The sequence below is a fragment of the Ambystoma mexicanum genome, chromosome 11 (genome assembly GCF_040938575.1).
Source record: "Ambystoma mexicanum isolate Mex_15411 chromosome 11, UKY_AmexF1_1, whole genome shotgun sequence".
NCBI classification, from domain to species: domain Eukaryota; kingdom Metazoa; phylum Chordata; class Amphibia; order Caudata; family Ambystomatidae; genus Ambystoma; species Ambystoma mexicanum.
Window position 1 is genome coordinate 556,105,524 of NC_090934.1, and position 20,112 is coordinate 556,125,635.

Here is a 20,112-nt window from a genome sequence, read left to right on the forward strand (position 1 = left end):
TTTTAGCGGTGGTTGCTAGGAACTATCCATTTCCCAGCAACCACTCGAAGCAGATTGTCTTTTTTCTCTTTTGTGTTCCACTTTCGGCCCTCTGTAATCCTTGCCATTGCCTCTGGGTTATCACTCCAGCCTGTGAAAACAACTGGTGGTGTGGCAATAATGTCGTTGAGAGAGGAATGCACCCTCTAGTAACAGCATGTCATCCGGGGTAATGGTCCGAGTGAAGTGAGGCGAGGTGGGCGGGGCCATGGCATTGAAGGTGAAGAGATGCGCGCATGCGGCAGAACAGGCGTGGTGGTAAACTGCCTGGGAAAGATAGCTCAAGCGATTAACAACCGCCGAGTGGAGAGGTGGGTGACAGTAGGTGAAGTGGGGATTGAGGGGTCGGAGAAACAAAGGCGTGGGATAGGGAGAGGAACAATGGTGCCTTGGAGTTTGCAGCAACTGAACAAGGTGATTGTGGGGTTTGTACCGGCAGATAATGCTGTGTCTCCATCTCCTGGTTGGACACTGCAGTCTCTCATGCTGCTAACGCTACATATAAAAGCTGTCAGATTCCAGCTTTATCAACAGCCCTCATTGGTGGAAGGCTAAATGAAAATATCCGTCGTGGGCTCACACATGCAGCCTTTTCTATAGGTGATGTCACTCTTGATTGATCCTCCCTGAGTCCCAGGTAGGCCTCTCCTAGCATCACCTGGCCAAGTCAGCCTAGTCCCAGGGAGCAACGCTGTGGTCCTGGCACAATTCTTCAGGAGAAGGCGGGGAGTACTCTTTTAGCCCAACTCTGAATACTTCTCTTTGTCTGAGGTTTTGCAATCCATTATGTTGGCCTAATCCACATGTGGCCGGGTGTTTTAATTTATATAGGCACTTCATAAATGATTTCTTATTTCCTTCTAACCTCAGCACCTGAAGCGCCATACCCTAAAAACTAGAACCATTCTGTTTATTTTGTAAACTGAGCTCCAGCGTACCAGAAATCCCCTCGTCTTCATTATTTTGTGTTTTTTTAAGCATGCCTGGCCTGAAAAACGTTCCATGAAAATGTCCTTATTACCTTCAACTTAAAGTCTGAGCCAATTTCTGCCTCTAGGTGTGTGCGGTGAGCAGTGTCAATAAACCATTGGAGCAACAATGGACCTCTCGCCTTTTTAACCGCATTTCGGCACCATACATTCACTACATACGCTGTAACAGATGTTTGATACATGGAACATGTTTATAGAAATACTCTTTAACCATTACTGCACTGATAGAAGGGTCCTGTGAGCCCTTTCATTTGACATATATTGACATGAGGAGCAAGCTTGGACTGGCCTACAGGGAAATATGACCATGCAGGAGGGCCGGCCCCACAGGCCAGTGTGGGATGGTTTTGAGGGCCAATTTGGGCTAGTTTGATGACGTGTTGTGCTGCTTGCAATTTGGATCAATGTTACTGGCCCAATGTGCTCTCATAATTACCCCCAAAATGACCACCTGGCTACTCCTGAAATATTGTGGCATGAAAAGTCATGAATCGCAACCTATATCTGCCAACCTATATATTCATTGTATATGCTATGCCAAATATTATTATCCCTTGCCAACTTTCAATTTTGTAACCAGAAAGCCTTACTGTAATCTTATAACCTATGCCGTGACACTCCTGGGTTTGGGCGTATAAACAAATGCAATAAAAAAATAAATGAAATGAAAATAGTGCATATTGGTGGCCTTTTTTGAGTGCTTGTTCGCTCTTGGCACTGTCAGCAACTGGCCAGATAGAACTGCAAAGGGACCTCCAGAAGAGGCGAGTCTGCGGATTCTAGGAAGGCTGTCCTCGGCTTGCTTGTGGTCAGATCTGATTTTCCAGATTGGGCGACCTCGATCATCAAGTCTCTGCCCCAAGTTATGCCTGTTTAAATCGATCATGCTGCTGGCATCAGGTTCCCTGAAGGTGAATGCACCCTGCATCTAGCGCAGGATTACCAACACATTTCTGACAGCGCTGACAATCCAGTGGTACAAAAAGGTGCATCGAGCCATGCCTCAAAGGTAGAGTGTGGACCGCCTATTCAATGTGAGTAAACCGGCCACCATTGGAAGAACAGGCTATGTCCAGGTGCAGCCTTCACACAAACAAGATGTGGACATTCTGAAAACCTCCCAATACACCACAAACAGCATTGACTCTAAAGTAGTGAAAGTCAGTGGGGACGTGGCTGACAACCCTGCTGAATGACTTCTTTCCCGCCTTCTATCTTCCCCCATCTTTTAAGCATGCCTCCCTTCTTTGGCAGCCTTGGATTGGATTGGAAGAATTGACAGTCTGCAAGATCAAAGCTTCCAAGATGTGGTGGAACCGTACCCAGCAATATGCTTTGACGACTTCCTCCCAGCACTGCATTGTCCTTCGTGGGGAAAGATCCCACATGCACCAAACATGCACCACATACCCCACGCTAGAAAAAACATGTCACCAACCCTAAGGTTCTAACTAATTGGAGACCGACCACCACCGGAAACCTCCAAACTCTAAGCAAAATCAAGGTGGGAGAATTGAAGACACCACTTCTGGAACACATGAAGCTCCACAGCCGGCTCTACCAGTCGGGTGTTAGACCTATGAGAGAATCCAAAATAGCAGAAGGAAACATATGTGACAGACTCCTTTCAAGCACGATGAAGTACACCAATGGCTCTATTCCTTCACGATCTGTCGATGACACTGTGGCCATTACAAACAGATCAAAAGACTAAAGGAATGGATGTGTCTCCCAGGGACTGGCCAGGATTGGATCTTATCTTTCTCCTGCAATGACGTGCAGAAATAAGGGTCGAGCCAACCCTATACTCTCTGCACAAAGTAAGAACACACAGCTTGCATCAAGCACCATAGCTGTCTCCTATTCAGTATAAATACACACCCACTGAACCAGCCAATCAAATAATAGAGTTTAAGTTTCAGATTAACACAGCTGGTGCTCAAATCCATCTTTGGCTGGACAAGGAGGAAGAGAACCAGATCAGCATCACTAAATTCTTGGGTCACATATGATACTGGATGATGGAGAGCCTCCTCTGGCTCAACCACACCACATTGGGAATGCGGTAGGCAGTGGCAGAACCAGCAGCGAACCTCCTTCTGCTGACCTCTGTAACTGGACCACCAGCCCTCCTCGAAACATCCAATCTGGGGCCCTATTCCATTCCTAGCTCAACATTCTGAAGAGTTCGACACAGTGGCCAAAGTTACCTAGTTCTAGATCCCCCTGCGTTGCAAATTGCAGCCACTACTTGAATCCTGTCATCAAGTGCATCTAACCTGATCCCTGGCAATTGCACCGTTGGACTTCTCTAAAGTGGCCTATTCCAGACTCAAAAATAGGAACAGAAGGTTTTCAGGAAGCACAGAATGTGTTAGCAAGATGAACTTCAACTTGTGGAAATGTGGCCATATCCAACCCAACACACATGCTACCGCGAGCTACGAAACATATTGCGCTTCTCTGTATTGTCAACCATATGTCAACAATATTTGAAGTGGAAGAACGTGTTTGCATCTTGAGGATGTTCTACAGTGCAACCCTAGCTGGATAATAATTGAGCAATCTATGGGTAGAGCACTAGGTTGGGGGTCTAGCATAAGATAAGAGTCATGGCTGGAGGCATCATGTTGGAGAGTTAAGAGAAAACTCTTGGTGTATAGGACCCAAAACTGCCAAACGCTTTCAATCCGGTCCTGAGAAACCCTGGGGACAGAGGCATCGCTGGGGTTGGGGGGGCAGCTGAGGGGCTTTAGACCTAGGTCTTTTGGTTGTAGCCCTGGATGGAAGCTCAGGGGCTACAACCAAAAGGCTAGCTAGCCCAAGTCCCGACGGTCCCTACATTAGCATAGCCCCGGATCTTTTCCAGAGCTAGCAACATCACAACCTAGCTAGCTCATCTTCAGAAAGAGGATGCAATCTCTGGAACTGGATGACCCCTCATCTGGTGCTCCCGCAAAGCCAACCCCTATACCTGCCTCTCAACTCATGCCAAGCCATGTAACAGCTGTTGCCTGCCAAGCTCCTTAAACACCTACATACGTCAATGGACTATCACTCGGCAAACGCAAAGTCAGGTGTTTTCACGCACACAGGGGACACCAAAGGTAGAGAGCCATGCCCCCATCTCAACATCCACTATTTATATTTTGTACTATAGTGTGATTATGGAATGTATCTTCTTGCGTGGAACATACAACGCTCATGATTGTGGGATTTTCATCACGAGTGTTCCACTTGCTCCGAGTAGGGGGGGTTGCAGGGCTCTGCCAACTATCACTAGAAATTATGTCAATTTTCCAGGATGGTTCTCAATGTAATGACATTGGTACAAATACATTATTTAGGTTGGTAAATGGTAATACTGTGCTAATGTTCATTGCCTAACTCTAAGATCAAAAGCCCTGCTGTGCTTTCTGCCTCTATCTCGGGGCCAGGTCCCCTCCCCCACCAGTTGCACACCTGCACTGCCTCTCTGGCAACCTCCGCACTTGTGGACTGTTTCTGTATCCCTACAATCCAGTACCTGCACTTCACACCTGATGTCTGCACTTACCCTTTCACTTGCCACCAGCTGGCCACACCCTTCACCTATGGCTTTCTATTTATTCTATATTTTCTACTGTTGATCTCATGTATTGTACTGACCCCTCCCCCTTCCCCCAGCACTTTTCCCCTTTATACTGCCCCTGCACTTGCGTGATCTCAATTTCACCTGACCTAGTTAGATCGTTGTCTCTGTCTTCCCTCTGTCCCCCTCTCTTGCCTCGTTGCGCCTTGAAACATTTGTGTATAGGCGTGTTTTAAATGCCATATCAGATCATATCTCATGGCCCTCTTTGTTTCCTTCCTCAGGTGTGCTCTCTCTGCCTGCTTACTTCAGCCCTTACAACGACGGGTCGCTGTGCAAAGACGAGCGAGCGGACGCCTATGCTCAGCTGGAGCTGCGCACTCTGGAGCAGTCTCTTCTGGCGACATGCGTGGGAAGCATCTCGGAGCTAAGTGAGTGATAACTGTTCCGGGACGATGGGCTTTGGCCGTAGAATGTGACTGGAAGGGTAGGATGGCCCAGAGTGAAGGTAGTAAGTGTGGCAGACCTACTGAGGAAGAGACGGCGGGGCAAAGTAGGGAGAGACCACTGGGCAGTATCTGACCCACTGACCAGACAAGGGCAGTGGTGGAGCTAGCTGGTGGACGTGGGGGTCACCCGCCTAGAACTCCTCTCAGATCACAATGGGCCTATGCTATAAAGTAGTGAAACGGTGTTGAACATTGACCCACAAGGAGCCAGTCCCACCACATCTGCCATCAAAACCTGCCTCGCCAATGGACGGTGTCCATAGAGATGGTACAGAAACAGGACAGTATTTGGTCATTCCATTAGCTTTATAACCACCGAACCATTTTTTTAAATATTTAATTCTTTACATTTGAACAGGCAAGAAGAGCAGCAGTACAATAGAGTCAACTTGAAAAAACAAACTCTAGCTTCAAAGAACAGAGCACATTCCTAATTTATCTAATTACAGCTGCAAGTACATGTTTGGTAGTCAAGAGCCCGATTCTCCACAATTCTACTCATCCCACAAAATGGAGTTCGTATAGAAAGGAAAGAAAGAAATTAAAGAAATCGTGGTGAATCTTTGGCAACAGAAGAGAGATGCAAGTGGGGGAAAGACATCACTGGTAAATCTATTTTGCCGGATATTTAGCCTGGTGCGTGTTTGTAACCTTCACGTATCCATTAACATAGTCCATTCAGACGCACATATTAGCTCCCCACAACTGTGATTCTCAAAAACATACATTGAAATGTTCCCATTTTGGGTTGAAGTCCTAGTTTTTTAAATAAGTATTTTGGGAGGTCATTATAAGATGTCTCTATAAGCATATTCAATCTTACATTTTAAAGTAAATCAAACTTTTGTAGACTTTGCTTGGTAAAACAACAACATAAAAATACATATAATGTGTGAAAAAGACATAGCACAGGTTAGTCACGAGGCAACACATCAATTAATACATTTGGGCAACTTTATGAGAATAATCGTGTTTGATTGACTAAAACTCAGGAATCAATCCCATGAAAGTTACAAAAAAAGTAGACAAATTATATAAATTCAGTAAATACAGATTTTAAACAAGAAAAAACATATTTACATCATCTAATTTCTTTCCTCCTTAAACTTCAAGTGCATTTAAAATAAAGTGCTAAATTGGCCAAAGGTGCACTGTCCTTCAAGTTAGCTAAATATCTCACATACTCTCCATAATTAAAATTATGTGTCATAAACACGAGAGTAATTCATGGATTTCTTAAACTGGAACACCATGTGCAAAAAAGTGAAAAATGGCTTACATTTTCCAAGCCTCATTAAACCGAAACTTTGTAATCAAAGACCTCTGTCTGAATATAGGAATGAAATCCAGATCAACTGGAAGACTATATACACCTGCCAAAGTCCTGTAAAATGACATAGAATATGTTATACATTTATTTCCCAATGCTTTTCCCAACCATCAAGACGAACAATAGCCTTGAGAATACATTTTTCATCCTTTTTGTGGACTGCTGGACTAGATAAGGGTGACATAAGCCACTCTACTTTACCTAAAATGTGTGAAAAGATACTTCAGTGAATTAACCATGCAATTGAAGCAGATTATATGACCTTATTGCTCTCAAAATCAATTTTTGTTTCAAAATGCAACAAAAACGTTTAAACCAAAGGGCTAACCATGAACAATGTCTTTACACAAGTGTTTTGAACAGTATTAAAAAACACCTATGCTCACACCCCAAACTCAGCTCCATATAAAACCTGGGACATAACTTTGTTTTATGTATGGTCAAAATAGGGGTGGATGGTAATTTCCCAATGTACCATAACTGGAGATGATTGCTCCAGTGAATTGCTTCATTCGGTTTAAGGACTGAGTTTTTCTGAGCTGCCAAATTTACAATGGATGAAAAGCCGATGACAAAATAAACAAAACAATGTACAACCTCTCACATGGAGCCTTTAACCTTAAACCTCATTTTAGGTTGTTTTGTAGACCTTGGAATCAACATTGTGGACGTATGTATGTTGATGTCTAGACCATGCTCACACAAAAGACCTCTAGGGAATTAAGGAGTCTACTAATTGCCATCTCTCTCTAAGCTAGCAAGCGTCATCATCCACAAATCATGTACAAATAATAGAAGTGACACCTTTCTGACTTGAGCTGTACATATGTCAAGCATAGTCTCCAATAGTGTATCTTCCAAACCACTTAAATAAATGGAATAAAACAGAGGTGAATAGGTGCATCCCTGTCTACCCCCCTTATTCAATGAAAGAAAGAAGATTCTACCTAGGAATCCTCCCGTCCCCTGCACACTTTCAATTTTTTGGATACATATCCAATACTGTAATTAGTCAAGGAATATAATAATGTGTTGTACAAAATCAAACGAAATAACAAGATGTTACACAAAAATTGTTTTTTTATACAAAATTAGCTTTTAATAGAGAATGTGATTGAATACCAAAAGAAAGTTTTTTGTTTACAGAGAAAAGACAATACGGCATCATGGTGTACATAAAGAATTAAGAAAAAATAGTCAGTTTTATTCGGTGACGCGTTTCGAGGATACTTTCCTCTTCTTCAAATGGCCAGCGCGAACTCTTTAGAGAAAGGAGACAACGGTGTACAATATTATAATCAAAGTAATACACTCAGTTCACATTATTTTACATGATATGTACACAAATTAGACTTATCAGGTATCATCCCTGAGAAAAAATATCAGTATCATAATTAGATTCCAGTGTTTTCACTGTTTCAGAGTGTTTTGAGACAACAATCAAGTTTCTAATTAAAACATGTTAATGGTGTTCCATTATATAAACAGAACAATGTCTGTTACAATAAGATTGTGAGTTTGTAAACCTACTCAAATGATCCTAATGAGAGTCGTTTGAGTGATGCCGACCTGAGTTGTCTCTAAGGATGTCACTGAATGAGATTATGGACAAGTTTACAATTTGGGTTAATGAGAAATGCTCATCTGTGCCGGAAATTGAAGTAAAAAAAGAAATATAATTACCATATATAGTGCGCGATAGAGGTTACCTTCCAAATGAATAATGAATGATGTATCTCGGTAAAACGGGTGAAACCGCTTATTGGTCCAATAATTCCAAGAGTGGTCACACGATAATTCCAAAAGCAAGCACGGGCCTAAAAGGAGAAGTATATTCGAAAATGTGTAACTAGGAAAAAAAGCGGTTAAGCCTCCTTAATAACTGTAACCAGGATGTAACATACCTAATGAACATCAGACAATACATATTTGTATGCTGCTCATGAATTCCAAATCTCACAGATGCTCTATTCACCTGGAATGGGCTATAATACATGGAAGAAGCCCAAGAGGAATCCCTGCATCTTGGAGCAGTGGCCAGAGTTTAGATCTTACAACAAAGTCAAATGTTTTGCTTTAGTCAACAAAGGTGATCAACGCCCCCCTATTAACGTGACAACTTTTAAAAATAAGGCGATAGAGTCAAACATTATTCCCTAGCATGCATTGCTCTCTTAAAACCTAACTGACAGGGAGATATCAACTCCCTGTCATTATCCACTCTTAAAGTCGTCTTGCATTAACTTTACCAAAAACCTTAGCAAGCAATCAATAACTTAAATTAAACAATAACACTTGGAGCCTTGGTGCAACCTTCCATAAAAATGTTGATAATACCAGCATTTTGCCAAGAACTGTGGGTTCTACCATTTTCAGCCACCCAGTTAAATAACGTAGCTAAAATACACACCCAAATGAATGTCTCTAATTTGTGAATATTTGAGGGGAACTCATTCGATGCCGGAACCCTTCCCATTCTTAATTTTCATGATAGGTTTAGATACTTAAGATGGTGCAAAACTAACCCACACATCTTCAATCTGATAAATGCCTACCTCAAGCGGTATCATCTCCACCAATTGGTGATCTTGGATTGCCATAATAGGAGTATCGCTGTATAAGGATGCAAATCAGAAGCAGAAATCTCATTTTTGGGGTTTTTCCAATTATCTTTACCTTGTGCATTACATTAATCCTCCTGAATGTTTTCTGATCATTTGCTCTTAAGGCCAACCGTAGAGATTCTTAAATACCCCTCTCAAAACGATATGTTTTTGGCCAATAATAGTTTATATCTAGCTTTACAGTCCGTAATAATTGCTCAATCTGGGCTATGGCTATTTAGTTCCATACATTCATGCTTTGTTGCTATGTGCCTTTCTCTATCATACCATTCACTATTGTCTCTATAATTTCCCTTACATCCAACACAACCTTGCTTTGAGAATGTTTCAACCACTTTCTGAAACATCCCTTCATAAAGAACGATAAATCGATCATTCAAAATATCTTTCCCTAGCAAATGTTCAGTGTATGGGAAGGTGAGATACATGGTCGAATTACTATTACCTTGATCATATTAATTCTATAGGGTCTGATCTTTGTTGTCGTCAGGCACGTATTTCACTCTAGGTAAGATAGTTTCAAACATTAATAACACAACACATGATTGTGGTCACTCTTTGGGAGATCTAATAAGCTGAGAATCAGCAAACATATATGCAGAATCTATGTTGACACACATACAATCAATTAAGGAGCTACCCCTGTGCGAATGAAATGTATTAGCTAGCTGCTTGAGAACAATAGCGCCTTTGCAGTGGAATCGAATGCAAATAATAATTTCAGTGGAGATCAATGCCAATAATTGATAACATTAACTGTAAGATTCCAGAAAATCTCTCAATTTCTTCTCAAAATGAGACTCAGTTCCTGTTACTCTTTGTGTCACCAATTCGAGAGATGCCATTTCTGCTCTACCAGAGAACCAAATATCTCTTTTAGGGCATACTCGGAATTTCGATCCTTTAAAGTGAGCTCAAAGAGTTCCCATGAGGAGGTGTTTTGGGCGGTCAGGGGCAGGAACTTGGTGGGAATGGTCATAGGGATTAGCATGGCTATGGGCAGCCAATGGGTGGGAAAATAACCAAACAACACCTACAAACTGTGTGCCTCTCCTCACATGCCATTTCTCCCTATCTGTACCGTAATGCAATCGTTCCAGATTATAGGTGTTGCAACCCCAAACTAAAAATAAGACTGGCCAAGCGCTTCCATTCAGCCCTGTGTGCTGGGATGCACCATTGCCTAGGAATCAAATGAATGAAGGCACAATTCGTTGAGCAGTTTTAATTACACTACCTGCTGGATAGGTGCAATTAACCATTACTTCTCAGACAGGTTACTTTCAAAGAAGAAATGGCTGTTCTATATCATGTCAATGTGACAAAGATGTACATAAACTAGACCTTTGCCTTTCATCCAGCTGTTTTGCAGGCTGTCAATGCTGTCTTAAATAACTTCACACCACAGAGGTTTTACTACTTGTTATGGTACTAGCGTATATATCCCTCCAATGTCAGAAAAAGAGCCAAGACCACATCTATTTTCTATTCTAATCTTTTTTCTCATGCTGGCGCCAATCTTTATAGATGGTCCACAACTAAAAAAGGACATGGTGTAATACATTATTTTAAGTGGCATCTTCTTTTAAGGGTATACATTTACTAATCCCAAACCCGTCCATATAATCCTGAAAGTAGGTGTTGTTACCCACTCAATGTTGAATGGGGTATGCTGACTCTGAGCTTGATATGGTTGTTATTCAAAAGGTTGGCTTTTTTCAAAAGCTACAAACACATGTACACGATAGTCCACAGAAGGTCCACAAAAACCCTGTTCCAGAAATAGGGTAGCTAGATTGCCCTGCAGACAATTACAGGTGAGGGTCGATTTCGATGGTGAGGTTCCCAACTGATTGAAGCCCGCCCTTCCTACTGGCTTCCATTTGGGGTCAACTCGTGTTTTGGATTTCTTAATCTGATAGAAGTTTGGGGGAGCTGGGTACAAGCAGAGATGTATTTTAGTTGTAGTCAGGGTTAGCAGCTGTTTCTCCTTTGGTACCCCTGGCATTGCCCTTGCAAATGCTGTGTGTGCAATGGACAGACAGAAGTCAGTGATGTAACGGTTTATTCAGAGGCCACACTCAACAGGGGGAGTTCCTTCCCTCCCCAATCAAGAAGTCACAAAACAAACTGTTTAAAGGATTCTTTGTTCAGCCCCATTGCAGACTGATATCATGCTGCTTGGCTACCTCTCCCTGTACCACCAATGAGCAAAGAACTGGGCCGGTGTACCGAAAATATATTTATATTTATTTAAATTATTGGTAATGAAGACCGCACTAAAACTACACACACCACCTTCTCTGTGGCTCACAATTAAACTTCTTTTGACATAAATACATCACACAATTTGGTTTGGAAAAAACAAATCACAATACTTTATGCGGATTTCAATTGAAGGAATAATCAACACTGGTCAATTAACAAAATCAATTTACATTTGCAGTGCTGTGCAATTTCTATTTTCCTGCGTGCTTAAAAAATGCTAGCAGTTTGGTTTACAGATTTGTAAGAATGCATATGGCAATTATTATTTCACCCAATATTTTGTTTCAAAATAAACACAGGGTGACTTTAAAGCAAGACATACATCACATGTTCAGTGTTGGATACATGAGGTCTCACGTTTGCAGAGCACTCCTCCTCCCAGCACCAAAAACCCAAGCATCAATTACATGCATCACCCTTCTATTCAAAGGTCAGGTCTACGGAGGCGGGACAGTTTAGAAGTTTGTTTTTCAGACCCTCCTCTCTTAATGGCCCGTGCTGGGGATGTTGGACAGAAAAATGGGGATAATTTTGGATTTTCAGACCCACATTCACTTAAAGGCCTGTGTTAATTAATGAATTGTTCTTTCATAACACGCTTAATAACAAAGACCAGTTATTAAGCGCAGAACTGGGATTTGAACCTGTGTCGCTATGCATTGTCTTGCTTCCAAGACAAACACGTTGTCCCTGAGCTATCCTTCCAGCACGTTGTGGGATGTTGGACAGAAAAAGGGGGATGATTTGGAATTTTGGGTTTTCAGACCCCCTTCACTTAAAGGCCTGTGTGGGTGGATGTAGACAGTTTAAAAGAAGTCGGGTCAACATAAAAAAATCGTATTACCCAAGTACATTACAGTCTATAGTTTTCAGCGTACACTGGAAACGAGCTTTGTTAATTTCGAATGTTAACAAAAATCCCCTGTGATGTTTTGCCAAAGGGGAATTAATTACATTAATATTCAGTCAAATATGATAAGGATCTACACAGTTTGCCCCCCGCCACCCACTAATGGAAAATAACCCACCAATGAAAGGGAATGGGTTAATTAAATAGATCCCCAGGCTGAACTTTTGTTGGACAATCTACTTACTTTTGGAAATCTCCGGGCTTGGCAATCAGGGACTGAGCAGAGCTTTGCTTGTAGGGAAAAACAGGATTCTAGCCAGCGCTTCAGTCAATTGGATCCCACAGCACTCCTCTCACTCCAGCTCCAGTGAATGGAATCTGAAAAAGAATGAGAAAAAAAAGATAAAGGGCGGAGCTCCCCTTCCCAAGAATGGACTGAGCAGGGAGGTTAAAGATTGTAAAGGAGACCGTTGGAAGAGAGAAAGAAAGAAGCCACATGGACAAGTGGCTCCCTGGGGCCCCGTGACTTCGAGCACCTTTCAACCAAGAGGAAAAAAAATATGTTTTAAATGTCTCAGAGACGCTCAGACACACAGGGGGCTGTGAGGGCTATTAGCCCATCCAGGGGCCAGATCAGCTGGGCCCATTCTAAGAAAAGTGCCCACACTTCATGTGTGGGGTGGTCTGGAGCAAAGATGAGAGCTGCTCAGTCTGTGCTAAGTGCATAGGGCAGCCTGAACCGGGTGACCCGACCATGCCCACTATCCGCCTGCCCCGTGGCCAGATAGGGTAAACCCTGAAGAACAAAAATTATCCCGGGCCACCTATGCCAGGTGTGGCCCAAGAGAGGAAGGAGGCTGTATAAGTCCAGCCCACCTCTTCGGTGGGGTGGTGAAAATTAAGGGCCTCATTACACGGACGGCGGTGGACCAAGGTGCTCTTAGCACCTTGGTCCATGCCGGTAAAATAACGGCCCCGCCTTGGTGGAAAGGGGAATTACCGCCCTATTCCAAGGTTGGTGGGGCGGTAATTCCCCCTTCCCCCATTGCCCTTCCCTATTCCCATTTTTGCCCCGCAGGGCATAATGGGAATGGGGAAGGTGCTAATTACGGCACCGCAAATTGCGGTACCGTAATTAGCTCCCTGGTCCCTTTGCGGGTTGGTTTTTAACGCCTGCAAAAAGCAGGCGTTAAATTCTCCATCCCGCAAAGGGACCTCGTAGTAAGGCGGTAAGGGTTTACCGGTACCGGTAAAATACTGGTACCGGTAAACCCTTACCGCCTACTGTGTAATGAGGCCCTAAGTCCCAGACGCTCCCTCATTGCAGCCCGGGTGAAGCAAAGTCCTCGGCCATGCAGTCCACGCATGCCCAGGTGAAGGAACTCTGGCGCGACGGCCGGAGCTCCGGGAAGGCTAGTGAGCCCACCCCCTTGTGCCACACAGGCCCAGTAAAAAGAGGGGGCTGGCTGTGTCGGAAGAGCACCATGGTATGGCGAGGAATGATGGCATCATCACCATAGCATCATCCCATGACCTCGTGCGTATGCGTAAAGTTCTATTGAGAGAATGAGTTAGCCAGATGCCCTGAAAAGAACCAGGCACCCGTCTTTCCATTCTTTGAGGACGACTTATTTTAATGCAGGAGAAGATGAAACCAGTTGAAGTTGTAACGTGGATCATATCAACTACCCCCTTGATGTAGCGTCCGATATAGTTGGATATTCCATGATGCGGTCCACTGCTTCATCACTACTTCCTCTGGACATGTTTGCCATTGAGGTCAGAGGACCGTCCATTTTGCCCAGACTTCCCCTAGGTTCCTAAGATCCATATGTTAGATTAATCGTAGGATCGCGCAGTATGCTCCAAAACAGGCCATCACAAGGGGGATGTAAACCTTATGAGTGTGTCCCACCCCACCATATCCGCCAACCAGACTGATGAAGCAAGGGACACCACCATCACCCAGTACTGTCAGCTGTTTGTGGATAGCGATAGAAGAGGGGATTGTGGCAGATGGTATCGCAGGAACCGCCAAGCGGGGTAAATGTCAAGGGTTCTCTTCCACAGGTTCATTTACACTAAGCAGATTGAGGGGGCCAAGGAACCCCACCTCCTCCTGTACATCAGGGTACCTGAGAAGAAACGCGTTCCAAGTCAGTGCTCAGCATCCATATCTCCTAAAGTCAGGAATTTAATTATTTGGCAACAGAAAACAAATCATATTAAGAACATAATAGAGGCAGAATATAGACTCCGTACTGCACCATTTCTTGGAACGAAAACTCTTTCTACCTCAAATAGAATCCTACATTTCATGGTAGACAGGTCCTCTCCTGTCCGTTATGCAATGGCCACCCAATGGGCAAACATGCTTTGCACGCACCCTAACTACACACAGAAGACTATTCTTAATAGAGAATGGAGTTCTCTGCCAATTTTACACACTGGGCCTCGTTACAAGTTTGGCGGTAGCTTTGCCGGTAAAACCGGCAGGCTGCTGCCAAACTTGCAAATTTTTCCAGCCCCTGGAAATGGGGAAATACAGGGCCATTACAACCCTGGCGGGTCCTGTATTTCCCCATTACCAGGGGCCCGGAAACCTTTACTCCCCATTCCCATTTGAGCCCCATTGGGCTCAATGGGAATGGGGAGGTCGGATGCACTGTCACCATTCAGAATGGTGCCGGTGTATCCGACATGCTCTGCTCGCGGGTGCCGGTCTGCCCGCCAGGTCCGCGCAAGCATATCATGCCTCCATGGAGGTGTGTAGAAAAGGTAAATAAAGGTCAAAGTGTGGTCGCCATCATTGTACAATGCTACGATAAACTAAATCTGTTCCGGATGTCACTTACTGGGTCTTTGTCTGTTTTTTTCCTTATGGATTTACATGGTTTACCATGATTTGTACAAATCCGAAATGACCGCGGGAGAAAAAAATCGAAAGTAATTTTTTTAGAAAATAGCTTTCAGTTTTATCTCCAATGGACATTTCGGACAACCTGCTCCCCCCACACCCCATTACGTACCTTCTGGCAGCACACAGCGAAGTGTGCCACCGCCACCACAATCCCTCTGCGACACCAGGTCCCTTCACGCACATGGATGGAGGGAACCGGCGCCGCAGAGTCCTTTCCTTTTTTTTTTATCTTGTCCCCGGCTTTCCTTTTTATGGAAGCAGGGACACCCCCACAACCTCCGAAGACCCGGAATGTCAATCAAGGGGAGCAGGGGACACCCCCCTGCTCCCCTTGATCGTCATTTTTGGAATTTGTTTTTTTTTCCCAATGCCATATTCCGCGTTTTCTGCCGTTCGTTTTTTTTCTCGATAATGTATACAGATACCGATTAACATTGCTTGACATGACAGACAGACGCCAACCACACGCCACCAGCTAATTCTGCTATGATATGGGCCTCACATGGCAAACGGTATCTTCCATGAACATGCAGGCATTGGAAATGTGGCTGTTCCTTAGCCTCCTCAAAGTCCTGAGATTAAAATGTTAACCCCATACGTTCTGGGCTATATTACATTCTGATGTAACTTTCACAAACATACTCACCCTTATTGGGTGGATGTACCGACTAATACAGAATTCCAAACTGTAAACAGACTTTGTTGTAAAAGGTAGTATGCGCCCACTATATGGCTGAACCCACACATGAATTGGCATTTGTGAGTTGCCACCTTCCAAAAAACCTCACTGACAAAATTAACTTGTGTCTTCTATTATTTGGGGTGTTCAATTCTATAGTTTCTCTTGGAGATTACAATTCACAAAGGCCAGTACAAAAACCTAAGTTAACCTCTTGCTTATTGCAATGCAGGAAAAACCTCAACCCAAACTGACGCATTTGACTGTACTTCTGGGGTTTGCCTCTTCCCAGGTTCCGTCTAGCAATACAATAATGGAAGCCCACAAGACCACTGTGGTTACAGCTTACGACACTCTGGCTCTCCGACAAGGAAGAAGGGCTCAAGTATGGAACTTGCGGTGGTGCAAACGGATGGAGAGAAGAGCAAGGCAAAAACATCCAACCATTACCAAATAAACATCAGAGGGACAAAAAGCAAAACAAATTCATAAAGCGGATGGAAATGCATTGACGCTTGCAACAGTCACTGGTAAGTAGTCAAGAGCTTCACTCTGACTCACCTAAAGTGCCCTGGACACACACCCTTAATGCCAGCACTGGGAGATCTATAGCAGCCCATTTTTATTTTATTATTTAATTTTGGGTGTGGATTGATCACAAACCTAGCTCAGTACATCGCAGTGCTTACAAGCATACATCCCTGGCTTAAATCAACAGCACCCTTGTCATTTGACCACAGAAGCCGATGGCCAAGGAAAGAGATACTAGGCCCCGTTACAAGTTCGGCAGTGTGGGGGAAAAGGCAGGGACGTCATCTCACCAAAATGCCTGGGGTGGTGGAAGTGACATCACAAGCCTCTTGATCTCTGATGACATCACAAGAAGGGATGTAGTTCGACCAACGCCTGAAGTGACATCACGGGAAGTGATGGAACACGACCTTTCACCCCTTGACAAAACCGGAAGTGGCATCACATAGCATTATTCCTAAGCACACTACAAACAAAATATGGTTACAATATCACTATAATGTGATATACATTTCATACAAGAATGGATATGTATCATTAATATTAGTGTGTTTAGGCACACATTACCAAATTACTGCGAATACAGACGTCGAAGTCAAAATGATAATGATGTGTTATTATATAGCACTTATGTAAAGCGCTTTATATAGAACAAATATACATACAATATCACCCAACCTGTGTTGGTACTCATTTATCGACCTCAGAAGGATGAAAGGCTGAGTTGAGGTGTTTAAGAACAGACTAAATCAGTGACTCACCCCCTGAAGTGTGTCTGGAATAAGCCTTTGATGAGTCTATCAATTATTGTAAAGAATTCCAGAAAGACGAATTATTTGTTATTCCTATTCTTTCTTATTTAGAGTCACTGCTCAAAGTGTTACACTTGTGGAACCTCCTGTTTTTTTAAGAGGCCTGGACAAGAAATCCAGCCACTCCAGAAACAAAGAGCCTCATGGTGCTGCCCACAGCCCAGGAGCTTACCTTTTAAAAATAAAAATGTTTTTTTAGGGATAGCAAGGGAGACCAAGGGGATAGCAAGGGAGACCCCAGGGGTCACAGCTGCAAACCCTGGTGACCCCCAAATGACATCCCTGAAAAAAGGGGTGGTAATTCTGCTACTGTCACTTTTTTTGTCGGTAACCAAATTACTACCAATTTTCCTGTACCATCGAAAGTTGGTGGTAAAGTGGAGAATTTACCTAATGCAAGAAGCTGGAGGTTAATCCTCCACTTTACCTCCAAACAATCTGGCAAATCCCCATGGAGCCATATTGACTCTAAAAATGGGGAATTATACCATCTGCAATCCTGTAGTAAACTCACGGAACCAAGTTTGTCAGTAATTTGTCGTTTTTACTGCTGAATTACCACCAAACTCATAATGAAGTGCATTGTATCATAGCTATGTTGCCAACTGTGCAATCAGGAGACCCACATGCCAATCTCATCTTTTACAATTTTTCTAAATATATTTATTTATTTATTGTCTTTTTTTACATTACGTCACTTTCAGAAACATTCCTCTTCTGATCACCAATGGCTAAATTGAGTGGTGAAGAGCTGGGGATGCAGAGGGAGCAGGATTGGAGGCAAAGGCAGGGGAAATGGGTGGCTACATTCACAGCTAGACCAACAGTGACATTCCTGAAGCCATTTATTCCCCCCTCCCACTCCTGCCACTGACTCTCACACCGACACAGCCCTTGCTAACATTCACCTCTCCATCTCCAATGCTCTGGACATCCCTGCCCCTGTCATGAGGATGCGCATGAAGCCTTCCTCCAAATGCAACTCCTGATACAATTCTGACCTAGCCTCTCAGTTGCAGAGCAGAAGTGGCAGGCCTCGAGCAAATCCTCTGACAGACTGGCCTGCCGCCTGTTCCAAGGGCAATACAGACTCTCCATCCGCTCGAAGAAGAAAGCCTATATCCAAGCCTGCATCTCTAGGGCCACTAACAACATGGCAGAAGTGTACAAAATCTGCAAAGAACTTGCCAATCCTTCTGCGGTCTCCACCTCTCCTCTGCCATCCCAGACCCTCTGCATGGCACTGGCCTCCCATTTCATAACCAAAACTCAGGACCTACTGTCCTCACTCTCCTCTTCACCCCTACCTTCTCCCTACCCTGCTCTCAGTCCTCCCTTGGCCCCCCTCTCCCCATTAACCCCATACCTCTCTTTCTCACCCATATCACTGGATGAGATATCTAGACAAGTCCTCTCTATGAAAGTCTCATCCAAACAGGTGCTCCCCTGCTCATCCAGAACTATCAAGGACAACATTGCATCCCGTTCTCCAGCCTTGGCTGATTTCTGCAATCATTCCTTTGCCACTGGCTCCTTCCCGGTACCACTCAAGCACTCCCTTGTGGACCCTCTCCTCAAAATGCCAGCTGCCAACCCCTCCTGCCCGGTTAACTACCACCCTATCTCTATTACCACATTCCTAGGAAAGCTCTTGGAGAAGCTGGTCATCTCCCAGCTGACCCACCACACCATATCTGTTGGTTGTTTCCCAATGAACACCAGTCTGGCTTCAGAGCAGGCAGAGGCATGGAAACTGCACTACTGAACACCCCTGGAGACTTGCTCTCAAATCTTGATTCCAACTCCCCTTCCGTTCTCATGCTCCTTGACCTTTCCTCTGCCTTTGATGTGGTCAATCATGCCACCCTTCTAAATCGTCTCTGTGTTACCCTTAGCATCACAGACCTGGCACTGGACTGGACCTCCTTCCTCTCTGACCGACTTTTCAAGGTTCAACTGGGCCCTTTTCTCTCCCTGTCACACTCTCCACCTGCGGCATCCCTCAGGGCTCTATCCTCTCGCTGTGGCTCTTCCACATTTACCTTGCCCCTCTAGCCCATTTGATCTCCGCCTTCTCGCCTCACTTCCAGTGTTATGCAGATTACATGCAGCTCTCCTTCAAGCTTCCCTCCACTGCCTCCTCTTCTTCCTCTTTCATTCCTGACTGACTGCTATTCAGGCATGATGTGCTACTATCGATATCTGCCTTAATGCCAGTAAGACTGGGACCCTTCTCATTGGCACCCCTGCTCCCTCCTTCCCTCCTACTATCTTTCCTTGCTCCATGGGCCCCCTCCTCTCACCCGCTTGTAAGGCAAAAAACCTTGGTGTCATCTTCGTCTCCTCTCTCACCTTCTCTCCTCACATCACGGACCTTGCCAAGAAGGCCCACTTTCAGCTGCACCTGCTCAGAGTTATTCTCCCTTTCCTCACCTTCTCAGAGAAGCCCATTGTTTCCAGAGCCCTAGTACTCTCTAGGCTGGACTACTGCAACAGCCTCTTCCTCAATCTGCCTAAATCCTTCCTTTGCCCTCTACAACTAATCCAGAATAGGACTGCAAGACTTCTCTCCAGCCCTAAAATCTCTCCACTGGCTCCCTGTTTTTGTGAGGATCAGGTTCAAGACCCTCTGCATCATCCACATGGCTTTCTGGGGCCTGGGACCCCGTTACCTCCAACTCTCTCTCCCTAAATACCACGCTGCTAGACCCCTTTGGTCTTCTAGCTCCAGCTCTCTGCAAATCAGATGCTTTTCCAAGCAGAAAGTGGGGGGTAGATATCGCTCTTCCACAGGAGCCTCCCTCTGGAATGGCCTCCCTGCACCTCTCAGGCTTGTGCCGGATCTCCTTAAATTCCGGAAACTTCTCAAACCCCTCCTTTTCTCATCTTCCTTCCTTCGCCCCCTCCCCTGCTAATGTCACAGTGCGCCGCATTTTGACTGACTGCCTGGTTCCCTGTGAGTCATTCCAAGCACCAGGCCTTCCTCG

At 44.4% G+C, this 20,112-nt stretch overlaps 1 protein-coding gene across 1 annotated transcript in view; it reads left to right on the forward strand.

Annotated features, from left to right (window-relative positions):
* Positions 1 to 20,112, forward strand: part of ABTB2 (ankyrin repeat and BTB domain containing 2) — a 608,178-nt gene that overhangs the window by 353,761 nt on the left and 234,305 nt on the right. Inside the window, exon 2 of the mRNA XM_069623381.1 lies at positions 4,887 to 5,033. Within this exon, the coding sequence (XP_069479482.1) occupies positions 4,887 to 5,033 (147 nt within the window). The remainder of the gene's footprint in view (positions 1 to 4,886; positions 5,034 to 20,112) is intronic.